The 21,497-nt window shown below is 42.0% G+C and overlaps 1 protein-coding gene across 2 annotated transcripts; it reads right to left on the reverse strand.

The window, feature by feature from the left end:
- Nucleotides 1–3,018: 3,018 nt before the first annotated feature.
- MS4A7 (membrane spanning 4-domains A7) lies at nucleotides 3,019–20,558 on the reverse strand. Of its 2 annotated transcripts, none has more exons than XM_045517679.2 (7): nucleotides 20,356–20,558; nucleotides 15,900–16,053; nucleotides 11,096–11,230; nucleotides 9,590–9,646; nucleotides 7,300–7,506; nucleotides 4,257–4,358; nucleotides 3,019–3,410 (listed from the first exon to the last, which is right to left on the reverse strand). In XM_045517679.2, the coding sequence occupies exons 2-7, from the start codon at nucleotides 16,050–16,052 to the stop codon at nucleotides 3,339–3,341; spliced, it is 726 nt and encodes a 241-aa protein (XP_045373635.1). In that variant the 5' UTR covers nucleotide 16,053; nucleotides 20,356–20,558; the 3' UTR covers nucleotides 3,019–3,338. The 2 variants fall into 2 exon arrangements, with proteins under 2 accessions (XP_045373635.1, XP_010954667.1); XM_010956365.3 differs by having other exon boundaries at nucleotides 15,900–16,056; nucleotides 20,356–20,544.
- Between the last annotated feature and the right edge of the window lie 939 nt (nucleotides 20,559–21,497).

Genomic DNA, 21,497 nt, shown 5'->3' on the forward strand with positions numbered 1-21,497 from the left:
ACCAGAAGGCAGGAGCTAGGCTATTCCATGGAGATGTGAAATGACAGAATCTTTTAGGGGCAACTTCAAACAGGATAATATTCTTTGGGTGGTGACAGTGTCCCTCTTGCTTTCAGCCCACAGAAGACCACCTTGAGTTGGGCAGTTACATTTAACACTTGGTTTGTGCCAACACTGCTCTAAATAAAAAGAGGTATTTGCTCCCTCATTAAATTAATCCTTCTGCATGTATTACCATGTCACCCTCCCAACAACCTTGGGAGGCAGGATCTATTATCATACCCATTTTAAAGATGATGATAACTGAGGTCATGCTAACTGCTGGCCAGTGGTGCAGCTGAAAGGCGAACTTGGCTTTTCCTCTTCCATTTTCCACACAGCAGTCAAGTGTGTATTAGTTCTCTATCACTGTGTAGATACCACAGATTTATTGGCATAAAACACCACACATTTATTATCTTAGAGTTTTTGTGGATCAGGAGTTGAGTCATGGCTTAGTTGCTGCCTCTGCTCAGGGTCTCACCAGGCTGCAGTCAAGGTGCAACCAGGCCATATTCTCATCTGGAGGCTCCACTGAGGAAACCCCACTTCGAAGTATATTCAGGTGATTGACAGAATTTATTTTCTTGTGGTTGTATGACTAAGGGCCCTGCGTTTCACTGGCTCGAGGTTAGAGGCTGCCATCGGAAATAGAGGATGCCCTGAGTTCCTTGCCTCCTCAAGGTGGCTGTTTACTCACTGCATCAGGCCAGCAAGGAGAGTCATCCACCAAGTTGGCTAAGATCAGAGGAGGGACTGGAGAGTTCGTAATGAGGATCTGAGTATGTGTGGCTCAACCACTAATTTGGGGTTATACTTTTGGGGAAGCTGCATTTTTTAAACATCAAGTGTGAAAACTCGGACTTCTACTTTGTCTGTTAAATGTGTGCAGTGTCTTCTTGGGCTTGATTGAAACTCTCCACTCCTTCTCTTGCTGTGAGTTTATTATTCCTTCCTGTTAGTGGTTCTTGCCTAATTTGTTTCCCAAACTGAATGTGGTAGCAAAGCAAAGGAAGGAGTCAAATGTGCCTCCCAAATTTCTGACTTCAGAAACTGAGTGGATGGTCATGCCATTTTTGAAAGGCAAATGGACTGGGGTGAGGGGTGCCAGGAGAGGTCCAAGTGAAAGATGGAATGTCCTTACCATACCTTCCATCAGTTTGGAATGTTATTCCAGGTAATTCTGAATATAATTCTTCAGATATTCTGAAGAAGTTTTTATTAGTAGCAGAAAACAAATGAATAAGAAACAGATCTTGGATAAAATATAATTTTATTAAATGGCAATGGTTGGCTTATAGGATAAAGAGGGCTCTCAAAGGTCCTCCACCCTCAGTTTAAAATATTCACACACACACACACACACACACACACACACACACGCGCACACACGTGATTGAAAATACTCAAGTAGAAGCTGAAAACCTCAGGAGGGAATATTAAGTGAGTACTTTAATGTAGTTAACAGACCAGTGCGGGTAGACATAGAACTAACAAACAAATAAAGCAAGTAGTATGTCAGATGGTAAGTGCCATAGAGAAAATTAAGCAAATGAAGGGGAAAGAAGGTGATGATTTTATATAGGTTGGTGGGGGAAATTTTCCTTGAGGCTGAGAAGTTTGAAGAAAAGACCTGAAAGAAGTGAGCAAGAAAGCAATGGAAATAATTGCAAAAAAGCATTCCAGGTAGAGGGGTCTGGAAGTGTGAAACTCCTGAAGAAAGACTATGCCAGGTGACATCAAAAGCCGATGTGACCGGAGTAGAGGGAGCAAGGAGGAGAGAAGTGAAGAGAGTAGAGAGGAAGTGAGAATTCAGATCCTGTAAGGACATTTGAGGACGCTGGCTTTTATTTTTAATGAAATAGAATGGATTTGAGTAGAAGAATGACATGATCTGATTTTAGGCTTAAAAACAATCCCAACTGTCTGCTCTATGGAGAACAGACTGAGGGTGTGGATGCCAGGTTGGTTGATCACTGTAAGAATGCCAGTGGACAATGAGTCCTCATGAGATGGTGAGAAGTAATCAGACTCTGGATATTCTGAAGCTAGGACTAGCAGGTTTTGATGATAGGTTAGATTGGGTGTGGAAAAGAAATAGAAGGGTAAAGGATGACTCCAGGGTTTTGAGGAGATGATTATTTTTGGAAGGAATTTGACTACGGATAAGAAGTAAGAGATGGCTCAATAACTAGACAAACTCAAGAGCTAAAAAGTAACTTTAAAAAATTTTTTTAAATTCAATTTTGACATAGAAACAAGAAAGCACAAATCATATAAAAACAGCACCAGACTCTAGATCAAGAAAAAGAACATCTCCAGGAACCCATAGGCCCTCTGGGTCCCCTTCTGAAGATTATCCTCAAAGGTAACCACTGTCCTAACACTATATATTAGTTTTGCTTGTGTTTAAATTTCATATACACGGAATCATATGTACATATGTACAGTGTGCATTCTGTTATACGTAGCTTTTTTTTGCCCCTAAACATCATGTGGGATTTATCTATATGGATGCATGTAATTGTTTGTTCACCTGCACTGGTGGATCATACTCCACTGTCTGAATATACCACAATTTTTATTTGTCTCTTCTGCTTTTTGGCATTTGGATAGTTTCCTCTTAGGGGCTATTATGTGCATTACTTCTATGACCATTTTTGTACACGCCATTTGGAAAACATACATATGCATTTCTGTTGCACATTCTCTTCTGGGATAGGACTCAAGGCCTAGACTAGGGGGCAGTATTAGGAACCTCTTTATTGGGTAGGTCATGTTGTTTACTCCAGTACAGTATAAAGTTGATTTTATTTCTATATATCTAACTTCTTATTTGGTCTAGAACTTAGATAGGAGAGAGCCTCAAATTATGATCTTTGAATCCAGAAATTTAATAATGAAGTCATTAAATGAGACAGAATATTGAGCCATACTCAATTGACAGAAACTAAAATCATTCAATTAACAGAAATTGAGTCATATTTTAAAAGTATGTTTAATTGCAATGTTTTTACAATTGGTAATGTGTAATATTTAAGTGATATGAATATGAAAACAATGCAGAAATGGGCCTGCAGAGCCAATGACTTAGAGTGCACATTTTCAATCTTTTCATCCATGGGGAGATGCACACTTTCTGTTCAGTTTACCCAGAGAAGTTTGTAAAGTTTATAGCCATTTTGGAAGACTGGAAGTTTCTTTCAGTGCTAAAGTAGCTGAAATTTCAGGAGAATCTAATCGCACTTTGCTGTGAGCACTGGGTTTCTCCTCCTTTTTCCTCTAAGGCCAAGAGTTACTTATATCCATGACTTTGAACTCTTTTTGACATGTTGGATACGATCTTGTGACTGAGGCAAGAAAAAGGCACCCTAGAGAAGGTAAAGTTTGTTAACAGTTTTTTTAAACTCTGATTTTGGAGTCTTTTTTGGATATGAATTTATAATGCATTCCCCCCAAATGTTGTACAGTAGTAACTCTTCCAATTTCACCACAATATATAATTCCATCAATATTAGTTCAAACAAATGCCATTCTCCAGTCTGCTAATCATTTTGCCATTTTCTAATAAGACTGTAACTGAATCATAATTTATTCAGAAAGTTTAAAACTTTCCCTTTTCTTTCTTTGTTTCTTTCTTTCTTCATTTCTTTTCTTTTCTTTTCCTGTAGCTTTTAGAGGAAAGGAATGTATTTTGAAGTTGTAATATCAAGACTTAAGAGGAAGTCAGGAAAAACACAGGAAAGCAAAATCGGAACAGAGATGTGCTAGCAAAATCTCATCCCATTAGCAAGGGGACTGGGCTGTGAAGACTCTCTAGGGAGTCAGGTGGCTGTGTTTAAGACAAGAGTGAGAAGATGCAAGTTTTCATTCTCAGCCCAGTCAGTCTGTATCATTCATGCTCTATGTGATTTTGCCCAAGCTTTGGTTCTTTTGTAAGGGGCTGGGCAGGGTGACTATTCTAAAGCCATCTAGCTTCATGTTAAACAATCCTCTACCCGGCTTGCTGCCCAGTAGGCACCAGCTGATCTCAGATGACCAGAGTGTCATCATGAAGGAGTGTATTCACAGAACTTTTTCTCACTATGAAAGTCACCTTCTGTATGTAGCTCATGGTCGGTCATTGACTCCTCTTTCTGCCACTTTGTAGACCTGGATGATTATAGCTCGAATTTCTTGGGAACCAGAGACATCATGTGACATGTCAGCATACTCACCCCAAGGTTATTGGAGCAGACTTGTTTCCACCAAAAGACAGAAGCGTATGTAGCTAGTAGGAGCTCCAGCACCGTGAAGATGAGCATCACCATCAGCCCACCCTGTAAATCAGGACAGGAATGGTTGGTGCCATTAGCCTTCTCTTGTGCCTGACTGAGAGAAGACCTGGGGGGAGGAGGGCGGTCAGGGCTCTAGCAGTGTAGAGAATAGGGGACAGAGAAAACTGCTTCATTCTCTTTTCTACTTTTTCTTTTGGATCTCTTAACTGAAGAAGGGAAATAAATAGCAATGATTTCATCTCAGGACCTCAGTATTCCACATTCGGAGATAAGAGCAAGCCTTCATTTCTCTCTAGTTGCTTTTATTATTTTCTTTTTTCTTTCCCTTGTACCCTCTCTCCCCCCGTGCTGTCCTGCTGGCATGTGTGCCAAATCTTTTTACTTCTCTGTGTCCTCCAAGTCTTTTAACCTCTCATTCACATTTTCCAAATTTTTAATCTTAGTATATTGTGTTCTGTGTGATTTAATCAGACCCGAATTTCATTGCACTGTTTATTTCTTTGGATACGTTGAATCTGTTCTTTAACTGATGCTGAGTTTTTAATTTCAAAGATTGTAATTTTCATTTCTCATCATACTATTTAGCACTTTTTTCAAGCCCACTTGTTCTTTTTTCTTATTGTCAAGTTCTTTCATTTTGGTTTCAATTCCTTTTTAATAACTTTAATCATTTAAAATGTATTTTTCATGATAGCTTTTTTTCCCCAAACTATTATGTAATCTCCAATTCTTGAGCCACTAACTTTCATGTCTATTCCATTGGCTGCTATTCCCCATTTTTTCCTTATGTTTTTCAGAATATTTTATTCTTAGGTAATTTCAGTGTGTGGGTGGTAGCAGTGGTGGTGGGGATTCTCTGATATGTAGGAGACTCATAAGCTGGATTTATGGACATCTCTGTAGATGGTAGTTTTAGGTTTGATTCTGATAGAACCTTTGGAGTTTCACAGATCTAGGAACAATTTCAAGTTAATCCTTTTATTTGGGGTTCCTCTATTTTATATGTAATGTTGGATTTGGGGACCATACCTGCACAAGGCTTGGTGAGATGATTTCATCTTAGAAGCCTTTATGGCAGAGTTTCTTGAAGCTTCCTGGGAGGTAGTTACAGAGTTTTTCCCTTGTCTCATTTTCATAAATAGGGTAAATACTTAGTCTCAGGTGCTAACATTTTTGCTGGGCATTCAGTATGAACTCCCTGCGTCCTGTGGGCCTGAAGAACCTCATGTCCCATCATGAGCATTAAAATTCAGTGGTCCCAGCCTCTCACACCTATGTTCTTATTCAGGCCTCCATGGTTTTCTGGTCTCTGCTCTTTTGGTTACCTGGCCTTAGAATCCTTCTTAGTTTCTGAAATCTAATATGTCTTTCTTTCTTGATTTTTTTTCCCTTCCTTTCTTCCATCTCCCTTCCTTCCATCTTCCAACCTTGGATATATATTTTTAATTTTTAAATTTGTTACGTTTCCCGGGTTATCTTTATGTTAATAAAGAGTGGACCCAGAGAAAGACAAATATCATATGATATCACTTATCTGTGGAATCTAAAAAGAGATACAAATTTTACTTACAAACCAGAAATAGACTCATGGACATAGAAAACAAACTATGGTTACCAAAGGGGAATGTAGGGGGTCGGATAAATTAAGATTTTGGGATAAACAGATACACACTGCTCTATATAAAATAGATAAATAACAGGGACCTACTGTATAGCACAGGGAACTATATTCAATTTCTTGTAATAAGCTATAATGGAAAAGAATCTGAAAATATACGTATATATCTATATGTATTATATGTATAACTGAATCACTTTGCTGTACACCTGAAACTAACATCTTAATCAACTACACTTCAGTAAAAAATAAAATTAAAAAAAAAAGAAAAATAAATAAAGAGTGGACCTTTGAAGTCTGCTTAGCCTGCCATGTTGCATTTTCTCTGATGTTGCAGGAAGTTCTCTTTGGCTCTCATTATCTGAGAGTGAGAGGCAGTTTGATGTATTGAGATGAGTTTTCATTAAATTAAACCCCAAATATCCTCACTGCTTTGCCTGATGTCTGCCCTGCACCAGTGTTATTCTATCTCCTGGGCTTCTTCAAGCTGCTTTCTAACCAGATGGGTCCACCTCTTCACACTCCTAGATCAGAGGGGTTGCTTTGGGCAACCTCTGGGTCACATGGGCAGACTCACAGAAGATGGTGAGTTCTGAAACCAGCACATGTTCCTGGAGATTCATGAGACAGGTAGATCCAGAGGAATGAGAGATACTGCCTTTGTCTCCCCAGCTGTGACGAGGAGGAGTCACAAAGGAAGAAATCCTTCTCCTTGAAGGACCAAAGTTTATGGTTTTAAAACCACGAGCCAGTATATAGAGGACTGACTAAGCCAGGGTTCTCACCATCAACAGGTGGCCACCATCAAGTTTGGGGAAAAAGTGGCAAGAAAATGCTGCCCAGGGATGTTGACATTTCTGCTCGGACTTGAATCCATTGGTGGGCCATCTCCCATCCCTCTCTCACTCTCTGCAGCCCTGCTGAGCCAAAGTCTGAAGACTGTCTATTTAGGCTTAAGGTTCAAGTTCTATACCTTACTTAATGTAGGATACATACATCCCAAATCAAATCAAATTCAAGTAAAGTGTATTTCTGCCTGGGTTGAGGAAAAGAAAAGCCTGCTCAACAAAGAGGGCACTTGGAGGGTTAAACCTACTGAGAAGGGAATATTTCCTATTTAAGAAAGATCACTGAAAGAATGGACTCCTCATTGCCCTCTTGATTCCCTTTTTTGACCTTGCATAATGCAGCCCCCATATTATGCAGTCTGCTGACAGCGTTCTTTCACCATAATTTTTTTTTTCTCTCTCTCTTCTTGCAGGCATTCAGACCAACAGGGCTAGAGACTGCTGAAAAAGCAGAGATTATGCAAAGGGGAGACACCGAGATTTCACATGACAGGAAATTCAATCTGACATTACTTACTGTTAGGCTGACACCAGTCAGGCGACAGTCCTTGTCTTCATATATTGCATAATAGTACGCTGAATAAGGCAAGGAGGATGGATAATCCTGTTTTGAGTCACAGAGTTGAGAGACAATGCTCAGGGCTCCCAGGCTGTTAGCGAGGAGGAGGAGACCTGCTCCAGCAGCGAGAGAGCTCATTGCATTGGAGGTCAGGCTGCTCATGACCTGGAAGAGAAATTCTGCGTTGGGATCTCATCACAGAAGCAGCATGTAATGCTATTATCTCTCCATCCATTGCACTGCATTGGTGCTTCCCTGAGTCTGTTTCCCTCCAATCTGCTTCCTCTAGGGGACACAGACTGTGTTTTATTCACCTCTGTATCCCAATCCACTACCTAGTTTATCACCTGATGTATTTAGTAAATTTGTTAAATGAGAAAATGTACGAATAGTTCTTCCTTAGGGCTAGGGGTCTGGCTCGTTGACTCTCTGAAGCGCTGAAGACAGAGGTGGGTGGGACTGCTCAGGTTACTGCCAACATCTCCCTTGACTTTCTTCAACAGCTTTAGAATCATTCTTTTGCTCTAAGGGATTCTGGAATATGGCCCTCGATTCCTCCTAGGAAGACAAGTCTATGGCTTCTCCTTCCATAAAGAAGCAGCTTCAGAGAAAAGGTAGAAGCTAACTGGGAGACGTTAGAATACCCACCCATAGGTGGATCAAGCCTGAGAAGCAGCCTCATCACATGCTCTCCTGGGTCATATTCTGCATTTAGGGGGAAAGGGCTCTCACGGGACATGATTCCTCTGCAAAGACACTGATGTGCCAGGCTCCGGGCCAGGTTCCCGGCACATACTCTTTTCTCTTTGAACATCATTGTGGGAGACTGTGTGTCGGGGAGGATGGTTGCCTTGCCCTCTGATCTCTTGGCCTTGTAGCTGGATGGCTTCACGTGTTGAGTCCATGAAGGGAGAACAAGCTGAATGGGCAGTGCCTTTGCCCAAAGCAGCCATGTGGGCAATGGAGCCCACATACTGTCTGGGCCCCACAACGTGGAGCCCACGTTGTGACAGGTCATCCCAACTACGGTTTTTCCTTTCAGTGTATTCAGGGCACTTGGGAAACCACCTCTGAGATCTTCTCCCACCTCTTCTGCATTTTGTAAATGAGAAAACTGAAGCCCAGAGAAGGAAGGAACTCTTTCAAGCACACAGCTGTGTCAGTGACGGAGCTGAAATGGAAGTACCAGTTTCATGATTCCAAGGCCAGAACCCTGACTCCATCCAATGCTGTGAACTCTTCAAAACCCTGTCCACTGCTTCTGGGGTTAAGGCTGTAGCATCAAGCATCAGGAGCCTATACTAGCCTCATGCACTATCTGATGTGCCATCATCCATGGCTAACCAGACCTTGGATCTTCCTGAGTCAGGATGTGGCTTTTCCCTGGGTCATTTTTGTGGGTGTGTGGCAGAGGAGAGGGAGGGGTTGCTATGGAGAGGATCAAAGACCTCAGCTTTGTCAGGGAAGTGGCTCCAGTCTGATAATTCCTTGTCTCTGAGGGGTGGAGCAGATAGCCACAGGATCTAAGCCCACATACCTCTGCGTCCAACCCTGCCGTTTAGGGAAATTATGAGGCAGGGCATTCTAGAAAAGGATCTCTAGGCTCTAGCTGGGATGGTCTTCTACCCCATCCAGGGCCAAGATAACAAGTTGTAGAGAGTTCATGGTGTATTTAAACATTCCAACTGTTCAAGCATCTGAAGTAAACCTCCCCCAAGCTTAGAATATGATCCAGGAGAACTATTTTGTAGGAGAAAGAACCCCAGTCTGGAAGGGAAGGGATTTGGGCTTTACTCCTGGTTCTGCCAGTGGACCCGGGGGAGAACCTGGGTGGACTGCCTCACTTGCTCTGAGCCTTGTTTCCCTAAGCTGTCAAACGGAGATTTTTGAACTTGAGGAACAAATCATGTCATCCGCATATAGGGACAATTTTACCGCTTCTCTTCCAATTTGGGTCCCTTTGATTTCTTTCTCTTGTCTAATTGCTATGGCTGGGACTTCCAGTACTGTACTGAGTAGAAGTGGTGAGGGCGGGCATCCTTGGCTTGTTCTGGATTTTAGTGGGAAGGCTTTCAACCTTTCACCACTGAGTATTATGCTGGCTGTAAACTGACCACACTTCAATAAAAATAAAAAGAATGGACTAGGAATCTAGTCCACAAACCTGCATTTAATGATATAAAGTAAGTAAATAAATCAGAAGTTCCTTTTATTCTAACCCACTAAACTTGATGATTCTCATACTTACAAAGGGCTTGGTTGATTTTTTCCCAGAGATAATTGAGAGGGATCCAGAAATGGCAAACTGCTCAGAAAGGAAAGAAATGATCAGTTCAGTTGTCTTGTGAAAATGTACCACCAGGTTACTGTCAGTCACTCAGTCAATATGTACAGAAAAATGATGGGGGTCTGTATCGATAGAGAGGCCTGATTTCTGCCCGTGGGATGCTTACATTGACTGTGCAGAGTCGGGCGACACACAGGGGAGCTGGATTTATGTTTGTGAAAACCCCAGGAGCTTCGGAGGCCTAAAAAGGAGGTGTACATGGAAGGAGGAGAGCAGTGCTAAATCACTAGACTGAAGAGAGGAGGTTGACTTGACCGATGACTTGAACAGGTAGAAAGATGGGAGCAGCCAACAGAAGACGTAGGAAAGGGGCTCTAATGGCACAAGGTGCAGAAACACAGGGTTCAAGCTGTTGGTGTGGGTGGCTGAGTTAGGGGGCAATGGAAAGAGTCAGATGTGAAGAGTGTCTCATCCTGAAGCCCCAGAAGTCTGCGCTGGTTCCCAGTGGTAAGGAACCAGCTGATGGAGGGAGGGTGTTCTGAGAAGCTGAAACACTGGTTAAACTTGTGGCTTCAGGACTGGATAGTCACAGAGGGTCAAGCATGAGCCAGTGCCAGCTTTCATAAAAGAGAATGTGGGAGCCCTAACTGCTAGTTAGACAGGGAAGTCAGGGACAAATTTTGCTTTGGAGGCAGGAGCAGGGCCGCCTTGCATCACTGCACAGTTTGTATTCACATGGGGACTGTATCCATACAGAGGTGGTGCCTTGTAAAATTTCTCTGCCCAGAATGTGTGCCTTTGTCTCCTTTGTGTAGGATGCTATACATGGAAAAGAAGTGGCTCTTTGTGGAAGGTGTGAGTAGGCTAGTCTCCAAGGACAAGGATCTGCTGGGTCCTTTTTCATGAGCCATTAGTTGGAAGGCAGCAAAAAAAGAAAGTTTTCCAAATGCTCAAGATTACCTCTGAACACATTGCAAGGGTGCCCCTGCTTCCCGTGAATTTTACTGTTGCTAGTTGAATTCCCTGCAAACCCATGACATCTACCAGCGGTGCTCATTTTATTTTAAAAATGACCTTTTCACTCTCTACTTGATAGGTGGATTATTCTTAAACTGGAGGGAATTCAGTGGCCTCATCAAAGGGCCAAAGAAGGATATGAAAAAGTCATCCACTTGTGCAGAAGTTTGCTGTGAGGCCAGGTAAGAAATGCTGTACTCCTGTGCCCATTGTATTGCCCTGTTGCCTCTGGATCCAGCCGGTCACTCCTGGGAGGCTCACACAAAGGATGGATTAAGCCCCACTGCTGCTTTTCCTGAGCTGGAGAGACATGATGTGGTGGAGGGAACATGGAAGGACTCAGCCTTTTTCGCCTGTCTTCCTGCCTCTTGGGACTGAGTCACTCCATGACTTAGCAACCAGTTAGCATGTATAAAATATACTCCCTCTGGGAGACCCCACTCTACTTACACACAGAGCTCCTAAAAACGGGTACCCGGACATCACAATGGTGGAAATTGCTGGGTTGAAGTGGGAAGAGTAGGGAGCAGAAGCCAAAATGGCACCCAAACTTGAAATCATCAGGCAACACAGGATCTGGATGATCTACAAGAAACAAGAGGGAGAATTCCAGGGAGCACTTTAAACAGATGACAGTGAACATTTGAATGCACGCTGTGACTTACAAAGACTTTAAAGTATAAAGTGTGTATGTTATAATTTGTCACATTAAAAAGGAAAACAAAGTGGTACAGGGAGCCAATGGTCATTCTCCAAGAGAAAGTCATGTATAACTAACCTCTTTTCTTTTCTGATAGGATTATTAAACTAGCAAATCAGGGAGTGATCATATGTATATGTTAACTTTATTTTGAAAAATATAGTTGACAATTTCTTTTTGTCTTGGTTTTAGGAGAAGTAGATAGAAATTTTCTGGACGATAGTCCGGTTAGGTGGATATAGAAAGCAAACTTACCAAAGAAGTGTTAATAAAGAGCTCAATTTCAGTTGAAATAAAAGAGGGCAGGAAGTCTGTAATGTCGTAATTCATTTTATCTCATTCATTTTTGGATTTTAATAATAATTACTTTTTTAATGACACCAATGATAGTAATAGTAGCCTACATTTATTGAACACTTCCTGCATTCTGAGTATCCATCTTATCTTACTTATGGATGAGAAAAATGATGCACTGGGAGTTTAAATAACCTGTACAAACCCACACCCATGGCCAAGTGGAAGAATTCGGGTTTTACCCCCGTGAGTTCGATTGAGAGCCCACACTCTTACTCACCATTTAATGTATATGTAATTGAAAGATGATGCAAACATAGATGTAACTTAAAATCAAGAGAAGTCAACTATCCATACAGTTAATATCTATTGACCATTTTGTGTCAGGCATCAAGGGAGTAAAGCAAATGCAAATCACTGGCACTGGACATGAATTGTGTCCTTTACCAACCAGTTCCTTGGAAAGCAGAATGAATTAAGAACAAAGTAGCAGGAGAAGGGGCCTGAGAAGTACTGGGGACATGGTGCAAACTATGTAGGGAGCTCCAGGCTGTTTTTACCAACTTTGTCTTTCACTCTGTGTAAAAAGGGAAGCCTGCTGGATAATTTTCATCAAAGAGATTACATGATCTAATTTATGTTTTTAATAGATCATTCTACCTCCTGTGTTGAGAATAGATTGTAAGAAAACAGATCAGGGAGATCAACAAAGAGGGTATTGCAGTAATTCACATGAGAGATGATGTTGTCCAGACAGAAGATGTGGATAGCAGAGGTAGTGAGAAGTACTGTAGTTGGATTCTGGATGTACTAGGAAGATGAAACCTATAGGATGTGCTGACAGTTTGAATGTGGTTTATGAAAGAGGGATGAAGGTTGCCTCCAAGTGTCCGGGCTTGAGTATCTGAAAGAATGGAGCTGACACTGATCTGAGATGGAGAATATCGTATGAGGAGTGGGCTTGCAGGGAGGAGACTCAAGATTGCAGTCTGGGATGGGTTAAGGAAGAGATGTCTAGTAGATACCCAAACAGTGATGTACATAGGCTTTTGGATATGTAAGTCTTAAATTTGGAGAAGAGACCCAGGCAAGGGATAGAATCTTTTTCCCCTCAAGTCATAAGAGAAGAAAATTTTAACTCCATATTATTGGATGAGGTCTTCATTGCAGCAAATAGAGAAAGAGAATGGAATCAAGGACTGAGCTATGGAGCACCCCAAATTTAGGATCAGAGAAATAAATGCAAACAGTAAAGGGACATAAAAGGAGCAGCCATGAAGGAAGGAGGAAAACCAGAATGTGATGCCCAAGAAGCCAAATGAATAGACTGTCCAAGGAGAGAGAGGTCAGCTGCACCAAACATTTCTATTAGTTCAAGAAAGTTAACAATGAAGACTTGGACATTGGGTTAATAATGCAGAGCAAAGGAGACAAATACCATTGGATATGATTCCAGAGAGAAGATCATTCAAGGATAACTAGAGACATTGACTTCCTACCCTTCAGAGAAGTGTTGCTGGGAAGGCAAGTAGCAAATGGGGCATTAGCTGGAGAGTGTGTGAAGTTAACAGTATTTGATTTTGCTTTTTTGTTTTGTTTTGTTTTGTCTTGTTTTGTTTTCAGGTAGGAGACATTGCACTAAGATTCTGTGCTCATGGAGTTGATAAAAAAAAATTGAAGAGAGAATTACTGGAACAAGTGATAAGGGATGGGCTCTACTGCACAAAGGGAGGAACATCTTCATTAGAAAGTGGACGTTTTATTTTTAGTAACAGGAGGAGAGAAAGAATGAATACGTGGCCACAGGCGTGGGTAACTGTAGATGTGCAGCAGCCTGTGGACATTCTCTTCAGATTGGCTCAATTTTCTTAGCATTGTAGGAAGCAAGGGGGTCAATGGGAAAGGAAGATGCATTAGAGGTTTAGGGGAAAGACGGTGTGAGATGCTTTTCTGGGGTCACAGGAAAGTGAATGGGTGAAAGAAATACCATGTACTTTTTAGGAAGCCTTTACAGTCCATTTGATTTTATGGTCATAAATCAAAAGTGGAGTTTGTGTGTGTGTGGAGGGGGTGTTTGCATGTTTTCAGCCAAGATTAGTTGCATGGACTCAGGTATAGAGTAGGCAAAGGGGCAGAGTTAGAATTAAATCAGTGTCACAGTTTTTTTTTTTTTTTCTGAAGAGTGTTTTGTAAGGAGGTGAGGACAAGGCTGTTCAGAGAATTCACAAGGGATCCTGGGATCCTGGCTAGGAGAGGAAGGAAGGCTCTGTGAAACAGAGATATTATCAGTAAGACTCAGCAAGATTAAAGAAAGTTAGCATCAATGTAGAGTCAGAGGGAATGACCTTGAAAGATTAGAATTGGTAGTTGGAATATGAGATTCTTGAAATGTTACAGTGATGGTTTTACTGCTGTTAGTATTGATAAGGTCCAGGGTATGACTCAGGAAATGTTAGTCTAAGGAAGGATGGACTAGAAATGCTGTGAGAAGAGGTCCAGGAACTGAGAGGACATGATACTGGCAGGATCATACACATGAAGACTGAAATAGCCAAGGCTTCTGATAGAATCTCTACTGGAGGGAGTGATAGCCATTGAACAGTCAATATCTTGAAGGGGAAAAGGTGAATTACCTGGGAGTGAAGAAGTAGGAATTCACTGAAATTGGTCTTTGCCTCTCCAATATACCATACGAAGTATGAGAATGGGGCTCTTATATAATTTTTTAGAGCTCTTCTTCTTTTAACTGTGTAGTTCGTGATTAACCAAAGTGTGTAAACAGTGGCTGACACATTGGAGGTGCTCAAGAAATGAGAGATGAATGTATGAATGAATAAACATATTCATAGTATCTCTTACTGATTGCTGAAGCAAGCAATGAAATGTGTGACACTAGGCTATCTGTAGGCGAGATTGTAGGACCCATGGGCAAAATAAACAAGGTGTTTCAGGGACAAAGACAAATCAGCCTGGAACTAGTTATCTGAAGGAAGTAAATTAAGGAGTGAGTATTGGTAAATGATAGTAGAATGACAAACATTAATTGGCTTTATTTTCAAGCAATATATTACCAATTTTTCTAAGGATGAACACTTCAAATTTTCCAATACATAATTTAATGTTATTTTCTAAAACACTGCTTATGTTTAGGTTTTTAAGCTAAATTTGATCTTCTTAAATTTTAATTCTATCAATTCTCAATTATTCCTAATACTAGAATTACCTAAAAAGACCTTTTGGCATTCACGACTGTCTACAATTACTTGAAATGCTTATTCTCTTCCAGTGTTTGAAACATAAATAACATTTTTAAAATTTATTTTTTGGGTGGAAGATTGAATAGGGATTTTTTAAAATAATAAATAGAAGGGACAGCTGCATTTTTTTTTTAAACGTGGGAGTGAATTACCTAGTAGGGTGACGTGAGATTCTAAAGTAGGAGTTTTTAGAGATGAGAGGAAAAGACTGATCTAGAAGTCTCCATGAGAAGCGAAGGAAAGATTGCCTTCACTTCCATGCCTACTAGTGAGGACGGCGGTGAAAACTGTGCCCTTGGGAGCTAGATTTCTGTTTGCACCATAGATGAAGAGGCCTTGAGAAGCAGACTGGGGAATAAAGAGGAAAATGCTGTTAACAAACCCTGAATTGCAGTAGGTACAACTGGGTGGGTTTCCCAATTTGGGAACGAGTAGGAATTGGGTCTTAAAAAGGAATATTCAGGACCATGTGGAAATTAAAGTCCCGGATATGATGGATCGTGACCTAGGACATCTAGGTGTCTCATAGGTACTCAGGTGAACAGGGAGAAAATGAATCATAAGATGAGTCCGGATTGTCCCACTTCCAAATGTTTAAGAAACATGCTCCAGAAACTGACACATTGTAACTAACTATACTTCAATTTAAAAAAATAAAAGGAATGCTACAAAAAAAAAGAAAAAAGAAATATGCTCAAAATTAGATCTAATTTAACCATATTGAGTAAAATCATATGGTCAAATCCCAAGTCTCTACGATGTTAAAGACAAGTTACACGAGACCTTATTGTGTAGATTTCAGGGGCAAAGACCTAGTGGTTTTAGTTAGTTTAGAGACGGGTCTGGAAGATACAGTCTTCCTATAAACCCCATTTCATGTCCCAATTAACTAGGAGTCAGGAAAAAAAAAATGAAGGAGTCTCCCACATCCACTGTCGATCCATAGTCTGGATATGTTCATGACATTTCCCCCCGTGTTCTCCTTAGAAGGAAATGAACTTACTCCGAGAACTGTGGCTTCTTTTTGCAGACTATCCTGCGGGTTATCTTCTTTTTGGTAGATGTGCCCGGGTTTCTCTCCCTCAGGGATAATGATGCCCTTTGAAGTGAAGGCGTCAAAGGCTCCCTTGGTCTTGGGCTGTGACATGATGCCCATGCTGCTGAAAAAGGCAGTGAACTCCGTTGGGACCCACAGTTTGACTTAAAGATCTGAAACTCTCAGGACCAGACTTTGCAGAAACTTACAATTTTTCTCCATTGTCCAAGGGGTGACCTGTCCTTTAGGAACAAAACTGAATATGAGGAGCCGGGGAAGTATTGGAAAGATGGCGGGCTTGGCACAGTCCATCCATTGTGGATGGGAAGTGGGTCACTAGGAGAAAACTGTAAACATTTTGAGGAGTCCCACACTGGAGAGGCCAACAGTTCACACAAAGCTTGCTCTGCAGCCTTGAGTGTATCCACCTTCCTCCTCCCTCCCTGCTTCCAGCTTCCCCTCCTCGCCCCTGTATCTCTGCTTCACCTCTGGGACACTCCCAACCAACCACATCTCTCAGTTTTGCACTTTCATGTTACATCTATACTGCTCAGTCTCCCAGCATAGTCTTATTTTCTTTCCACTAAGATGTTGATTAATCCTATTCCACGTCCCTTTCCTATAGATGGCTTGTTCCACCTAGAATGACCCCTCTTGCCTATATTAGCTTAATAATTGTTAATACAAACATTTATTTAACTCCTGCTTAATTTCAGGCACTAGGCCATAGTAGCGCTAATCTTTACAACAATTTAGATGTTATTAAATCCACTTTATACATTAGAAACTCAGGACTAACAAGTTCAAGTGATCTTAATTTAAGGAAATAGTCACCCAAAGCACTTAGCCTGGCACGCAGCAAGTGTTGAATACGTAGTAGCAAATGTAATTATTATTGACTTGTATTCGCATAGAAAGTGGAAAGTGTCTGAATGAGGATATCTGGTTCAGAGCCTTGTGTTTTTTTCTCAAGACTCCATTAATTCTCTTCCTCCCCTGTCTGTCTTCCTACCATTGGCAGTTTTGGTGTAGCCTCAGAGAGAAAGCTGTCTGCTGTCCACCAGCCTCTGTGGGGTCCACAGCGGAGTCCAGCCCCGGGGCTGCTCCCCAGACCAGTACTCAGAACAACATTCTCCCTCTTGAAGGTCACAGTTTGGATAAAGTCTTGTGATTATCTGATAGTGCCACAGTTCTTTTCCCTGATGCTTCACTTCAGTGTCTTGGGATTTTAGGAATGGTCCTAGGTTCTCTTGGATGGAGTGCATAACACATCAAGATTGGAACCAGCATCCACAATACCGTTACTGGGAGGGAGGTGGGAAGAGGCACTGGGCTGGGCATCCGATGCCCCGGCATCCAGCTGCGTCTCTGAGCATGTGTCCTGGAGTCTAGTCCCATGCTCATGTTGTATACCTGCCAGTGATTCCTAAACTCATTGTAGGCAAGTTATTTCAGCCATTTCATAGGTTCATGGCGCACGTAATGGGTACATGATAAACTCTCAGTACAGAGCAGTTCTGTCTAAAACTCACTGGAACTCCATCTCTGACATTTATTAGCTGGCCATAGGCAGGTCATTTCCCCTGATTCATCCTCAGTTTCACTACGCATAAAATAGGGATAACACTGCTCTCACGAAGGACCCCTGTGAGGATGCACTTGAGGTGAGGTACGTGTCAGCCTTCTTCCGTGCCTCTCTGATCTTTATCAGGTGCGTACAACACTCAGTAAGAAGTTCATGACATCTACCCCATTTCCACTCCTGGAGCTATGCCTTGGTCAAGTTTCTTCTGCTCTCTGGGCGTAAGGCACCTTTTTTGAAGAGTTGTTAAAAAATAAGGCTGTTTTGGTCTAAGGAGGATCTAGTTCTCGTTTCTGTGAGTGTTTGCCATTTGGGTAGAAGTATGGGTGAGGTTACATGAACGAGGATGGGAGTAGTGTTGACACTGAGTCCTGGCAATAGGGCCCCCGTGTCCTTCCTCTTTTACAGCTGCAGTGCCCTGACCACCCCTCATCAGCTCCTCCTCACCCACAGGAACATTCCTGGCCTTAGAGAATGTGGACTGATGGTCTCTCTCTCCAGAACTGTTCCCATATTCTGGTAACTTGGCTTCTGCCTGGCTCCTCGTGGGTTTAATAGGTTTAATTTTATTTAAAAATATGCCAAGTAGACCCCTTCTTTTTTCTAGTCTTAATAATCAGTCTCTCAAGGTTCATCCAGATTGTCACATATTGCAGGACTTCCTTCTGGTTTAAGGCTGTTCTCGCAAACAGTGTGCTGAGTGAAACAAGCCAGTCACAGAAGGACAATTATTACATGATTCAACTTTTATATGGTCTCTAAAATAGTCAGACTCCTACAAGTGAAGACTATCATGGTGGTTGTCAGGGTCTGGGGGAGAGAAAATGGGGAGTTGCTGTACAACATGTGTAAAATTGCAGTCATGCCAGATAAGTTCCAGAGATGTGCTGAGCAACCTTGTGCCTGCAGGTGCCAGTCCTGTGTTGTGCATCTCAAAACCTGTCCAAAGGGTAGCTCTCATGTTACTTGTTCTTCCCACAATAAAAAATGAAAATAAAATTGGGAAGAAAGGGAAAAAAAAAAAAAGACTGACCCTCAACTTAAAGATTGTTTTTGAGTCTCTGTAGTCCTGGATTCCTTCCTGTATTTTTCCGTTGTCCTACCTGAGGACTACAGGATGTGCTGGATTCTAAGCCTGAAGCTAGAACCTGGAATCCTAGTTGGTACCCTCTTCCTCACATCACTCCCGTATACTATGTATGTTTACTTTCTTCTATTACTTTTTCATCATCTGTTTTGTTTAAAAGCGTGTGTAGCATAACAACGCAATCAAAAAGGGAATAAGTTTTGCTGAAGGCAGCAAACTTCCTTAAATCTCAGCTACCACACGATAACTACTGTTTCATACAGATTCTGCATGCTCTCTCTTTAAAAAAAAACATTGATTAGGTGTTTGTTTGTTTATTATTTTTTAAATGGCAGTACTAGGGATTGAACCCATGACCTTGTGCATGCTAAGCATGTGCTCTACCACAGAGCTCCACCCTCCCTGCCTTGTACATCCTCTTTTATCTCCTCTCTCATGCTGTCTCTCTCTCTCTTTTCTTTATGTTTTATACGTATTCTTCATTCTGCATAAACAAAGTCATTCTATCCATGCCATTTAGAAGTCTTGCGCTCCACATTATTCTGTGGACATCTTTTACGGTAGTGACATACATAATAAAAATCCTACATTTGAGAGCCAAATGGTAAATTCCGACACATTCCACCACATGGATGAACCTTGAAGGTAATATGCAAAGTGAAATAAACCAGTTGCTGAAGGACAGGTATTGTATGATTGGACCTCTGTGAGGCACCCAGGGTACTTAAATTCACAGAGACAGAATGATGGTTACCAGGGGCCCAGGGGAGAGGGGAATGTGAGGTCTTGTTTAGTGGGCATGGAGTTTCAGTTCAGGAAGATGAAAAAGTTGTGGAGTTCAATCGTGGTGAAGGTTGCACATGAATGTGAATTATTAAATGCCATTTAAAAATGGTTAAAATGCTAAATTTTGTGTTATGTGTATTTTACCACAATAAAAAAAGCCAAACGTGTATTCAAATGACTAGATGTCTCAAGATTGGTTTAACCAGTCGCGTATTCTTGGCGATTTACGTTGCTTCTATTTTGTTCCCATTATGAACAGCGCTGTAATGAACGTCTTTGCCCCTTTGTGGTGCTACATCTACTCCGTTACCTTCTTAGAGTGAGGTTTAGAAGTGTAGTATCTAGTGAGTTTAAAGCCATAATACGTAAAGACACATCTTGCTGATTTTTAGGAGAAATTCTGTATAACAGAAATTCTTATGTGGCTTTGCAAGGAGTCTCCAGACTGATGTCATCTCTAACTTCCACAATCTGAGAGGGAGCCTTTGTCCTTCCACATTCACCAAGAGAGACAAACTTGAGGTGCCTCACAACATTTCAAGACTGTTCTGAAACCCCCACTTTAGAGATACATCGTAGCTTGGAGGCCAACTGCTCTGCCCAGAGTGCTTTTCTCTCTTACAGAATTAAAACAGAGAAGTGGGACTCCAATGCAGGATTCGATCTAATTGCACAGGACCTTTTGAGAACGTCTTCTGTGTAAGACCGAGTGACATGCCAGGAAATGCAGAGAATTGTAAAAAAGCATTCTCCCAAATCTCGAAAGAAGCCTGAGGGTCATTTCACCCAATTCTCTAACTTGGAAAGTGAGTGAACTGAGACCCGGAGGGGCCTCACCAATTCAGGCAGGTGGTCAGCCGTGGAGACAGGATGATGATCTGATTCCTGGCTGTCCATTCAAATGACAGTAACCCCTGCCTCTCACGCCACTCCCCCCCCCAATTTATGATCCAAACCAAGGTGCCTACCTGTTCTTGCAGCTCAGTCCTGTGCGTTGTGGCTGGTGGGCCAGCTCAGCTCAGGGGAGCTCTCAACTGGAACTTCCTACAAGTTGTTCCTGCAAGAACGATCTGCTGCTCAGGTCCCCAGCCTCCGAGACTTCCTGTCCCTTTCTCAGGGTGGTGGTGATGATTACACAAGATACAAATTTTGCTGTGCTTTCAGATAGTTGATATATGAAAAATGCCTCTGCTTCTTCTTTCTAAATTTCAAAGTCTGGAAAATAACACAGAAGAGAAGTAACACATTTAAGAAGACTGATGAGTTTCATGATTCCCAGTTAGAATTTATTTCTCCCCTTCTGATTGCTAAGTTCAGCTGGTTCCTTTTAGCCTGAGTTTTCTTATCTGCTAAATGGGGTTGGACAATAATAATCCCACCACGTGGCTTTTGGGAGAACTAGAAAGTGAGGATGTAAAGAGTTTACGAAGAGTAGACACTCGATGACTTGTGATCATAAAGATTTTAATTTTGAATCTGGGAGAATTTATTTTCCCATTTTGCAGGCTCTTGGCAAACTGAAAGCAACCTGTGGGGGACTCATTGCCTAATTGTTGCTTCCTTCGGGTGCCTCTTCATTCTCTGGCTTCGCATCTTCCTTACTTTGCACTCAGGGAGGTCCAGGCACATCCTGGGAAGAGTGTCAGTGCGCTGGAGTCAGAGGCAGAGCCATCAGGGCTGCATGAGCTCGTACTCCGGGAGGAATGGCCTGCGGAGGGAACATTGTTGCCGCTTTCACATCCTTTTAAGGCTGCTTGGAGAACAGCCTTCGCTCAGAAGTGCAGGGGTTAGGACGGCTCTGGGACGTGCAGCCTGTAGCAACAGCTGACAGCAAGATGTGCCCCGTGCTTTTTCAGTTTCCGGAATGCTGGCAAGGCTGCCCCGGAGAGAGGAGCAAATGTAAGCCAGGGGGCTGTAGGAAACTCATAAAATACTTGGGGAGAATTTTAGTCCAATCCTCTTATTCTCCAAATGAGATGATATTGCTGAAGAAACCGACCACACATCATACACTTGTCATTTTGTCGTCATCTTCATCCCCACGACCAATGTCCTCTTCATGTAAGAAAACCCATAGGGTCCAGACCTTCCTCTAGGTCTGTGACCTGCT

The sequence above is a fragment of the Camelus bactrianus genome, chromosome 10 (genome assembly GCF_048773025.1).
Source record: "Camelus bactrianus isolate YW-2024 breed Bactrian camel chromosome 10, ASM4877302v1, whole genome shotgun sequence".
In the NCBI taxonomy this organism is placed as follows: Eukaryota; Metazoa; Chordata; class Mammalia; order Artiodactyla; family Camelidae; genus Camelus; species Camelus bactrianus.

What these genes read in the sequence shown, in the direction of transcription:
- MS4A7 (XM_045517679.2), bottom strand. Translation starts at nt 16,052, where the DNA reads ATGGGCATCATGTCACAGCCCAAGACCAAGGGAGCCTTTGACGCCTTC. An exon ending in AAAAATCAACCAAGCCCTTT is followed by an intron (nt 7,507 to 9,589) that starts GTAAGTATGAGA and finishes TTTCTCTTCCAG; the next exon opens with GTCATGAGCAGCCTGACCTC. An exon ending in TGACTGGTGTCAGCCTAACA is followed by an intron (nt 4,359 to 7,299) that starts GTAAGTAATGTC and finishes CCTGATTTACAG; the next exon opens with GGTGGGCTGATGGTGATGCT.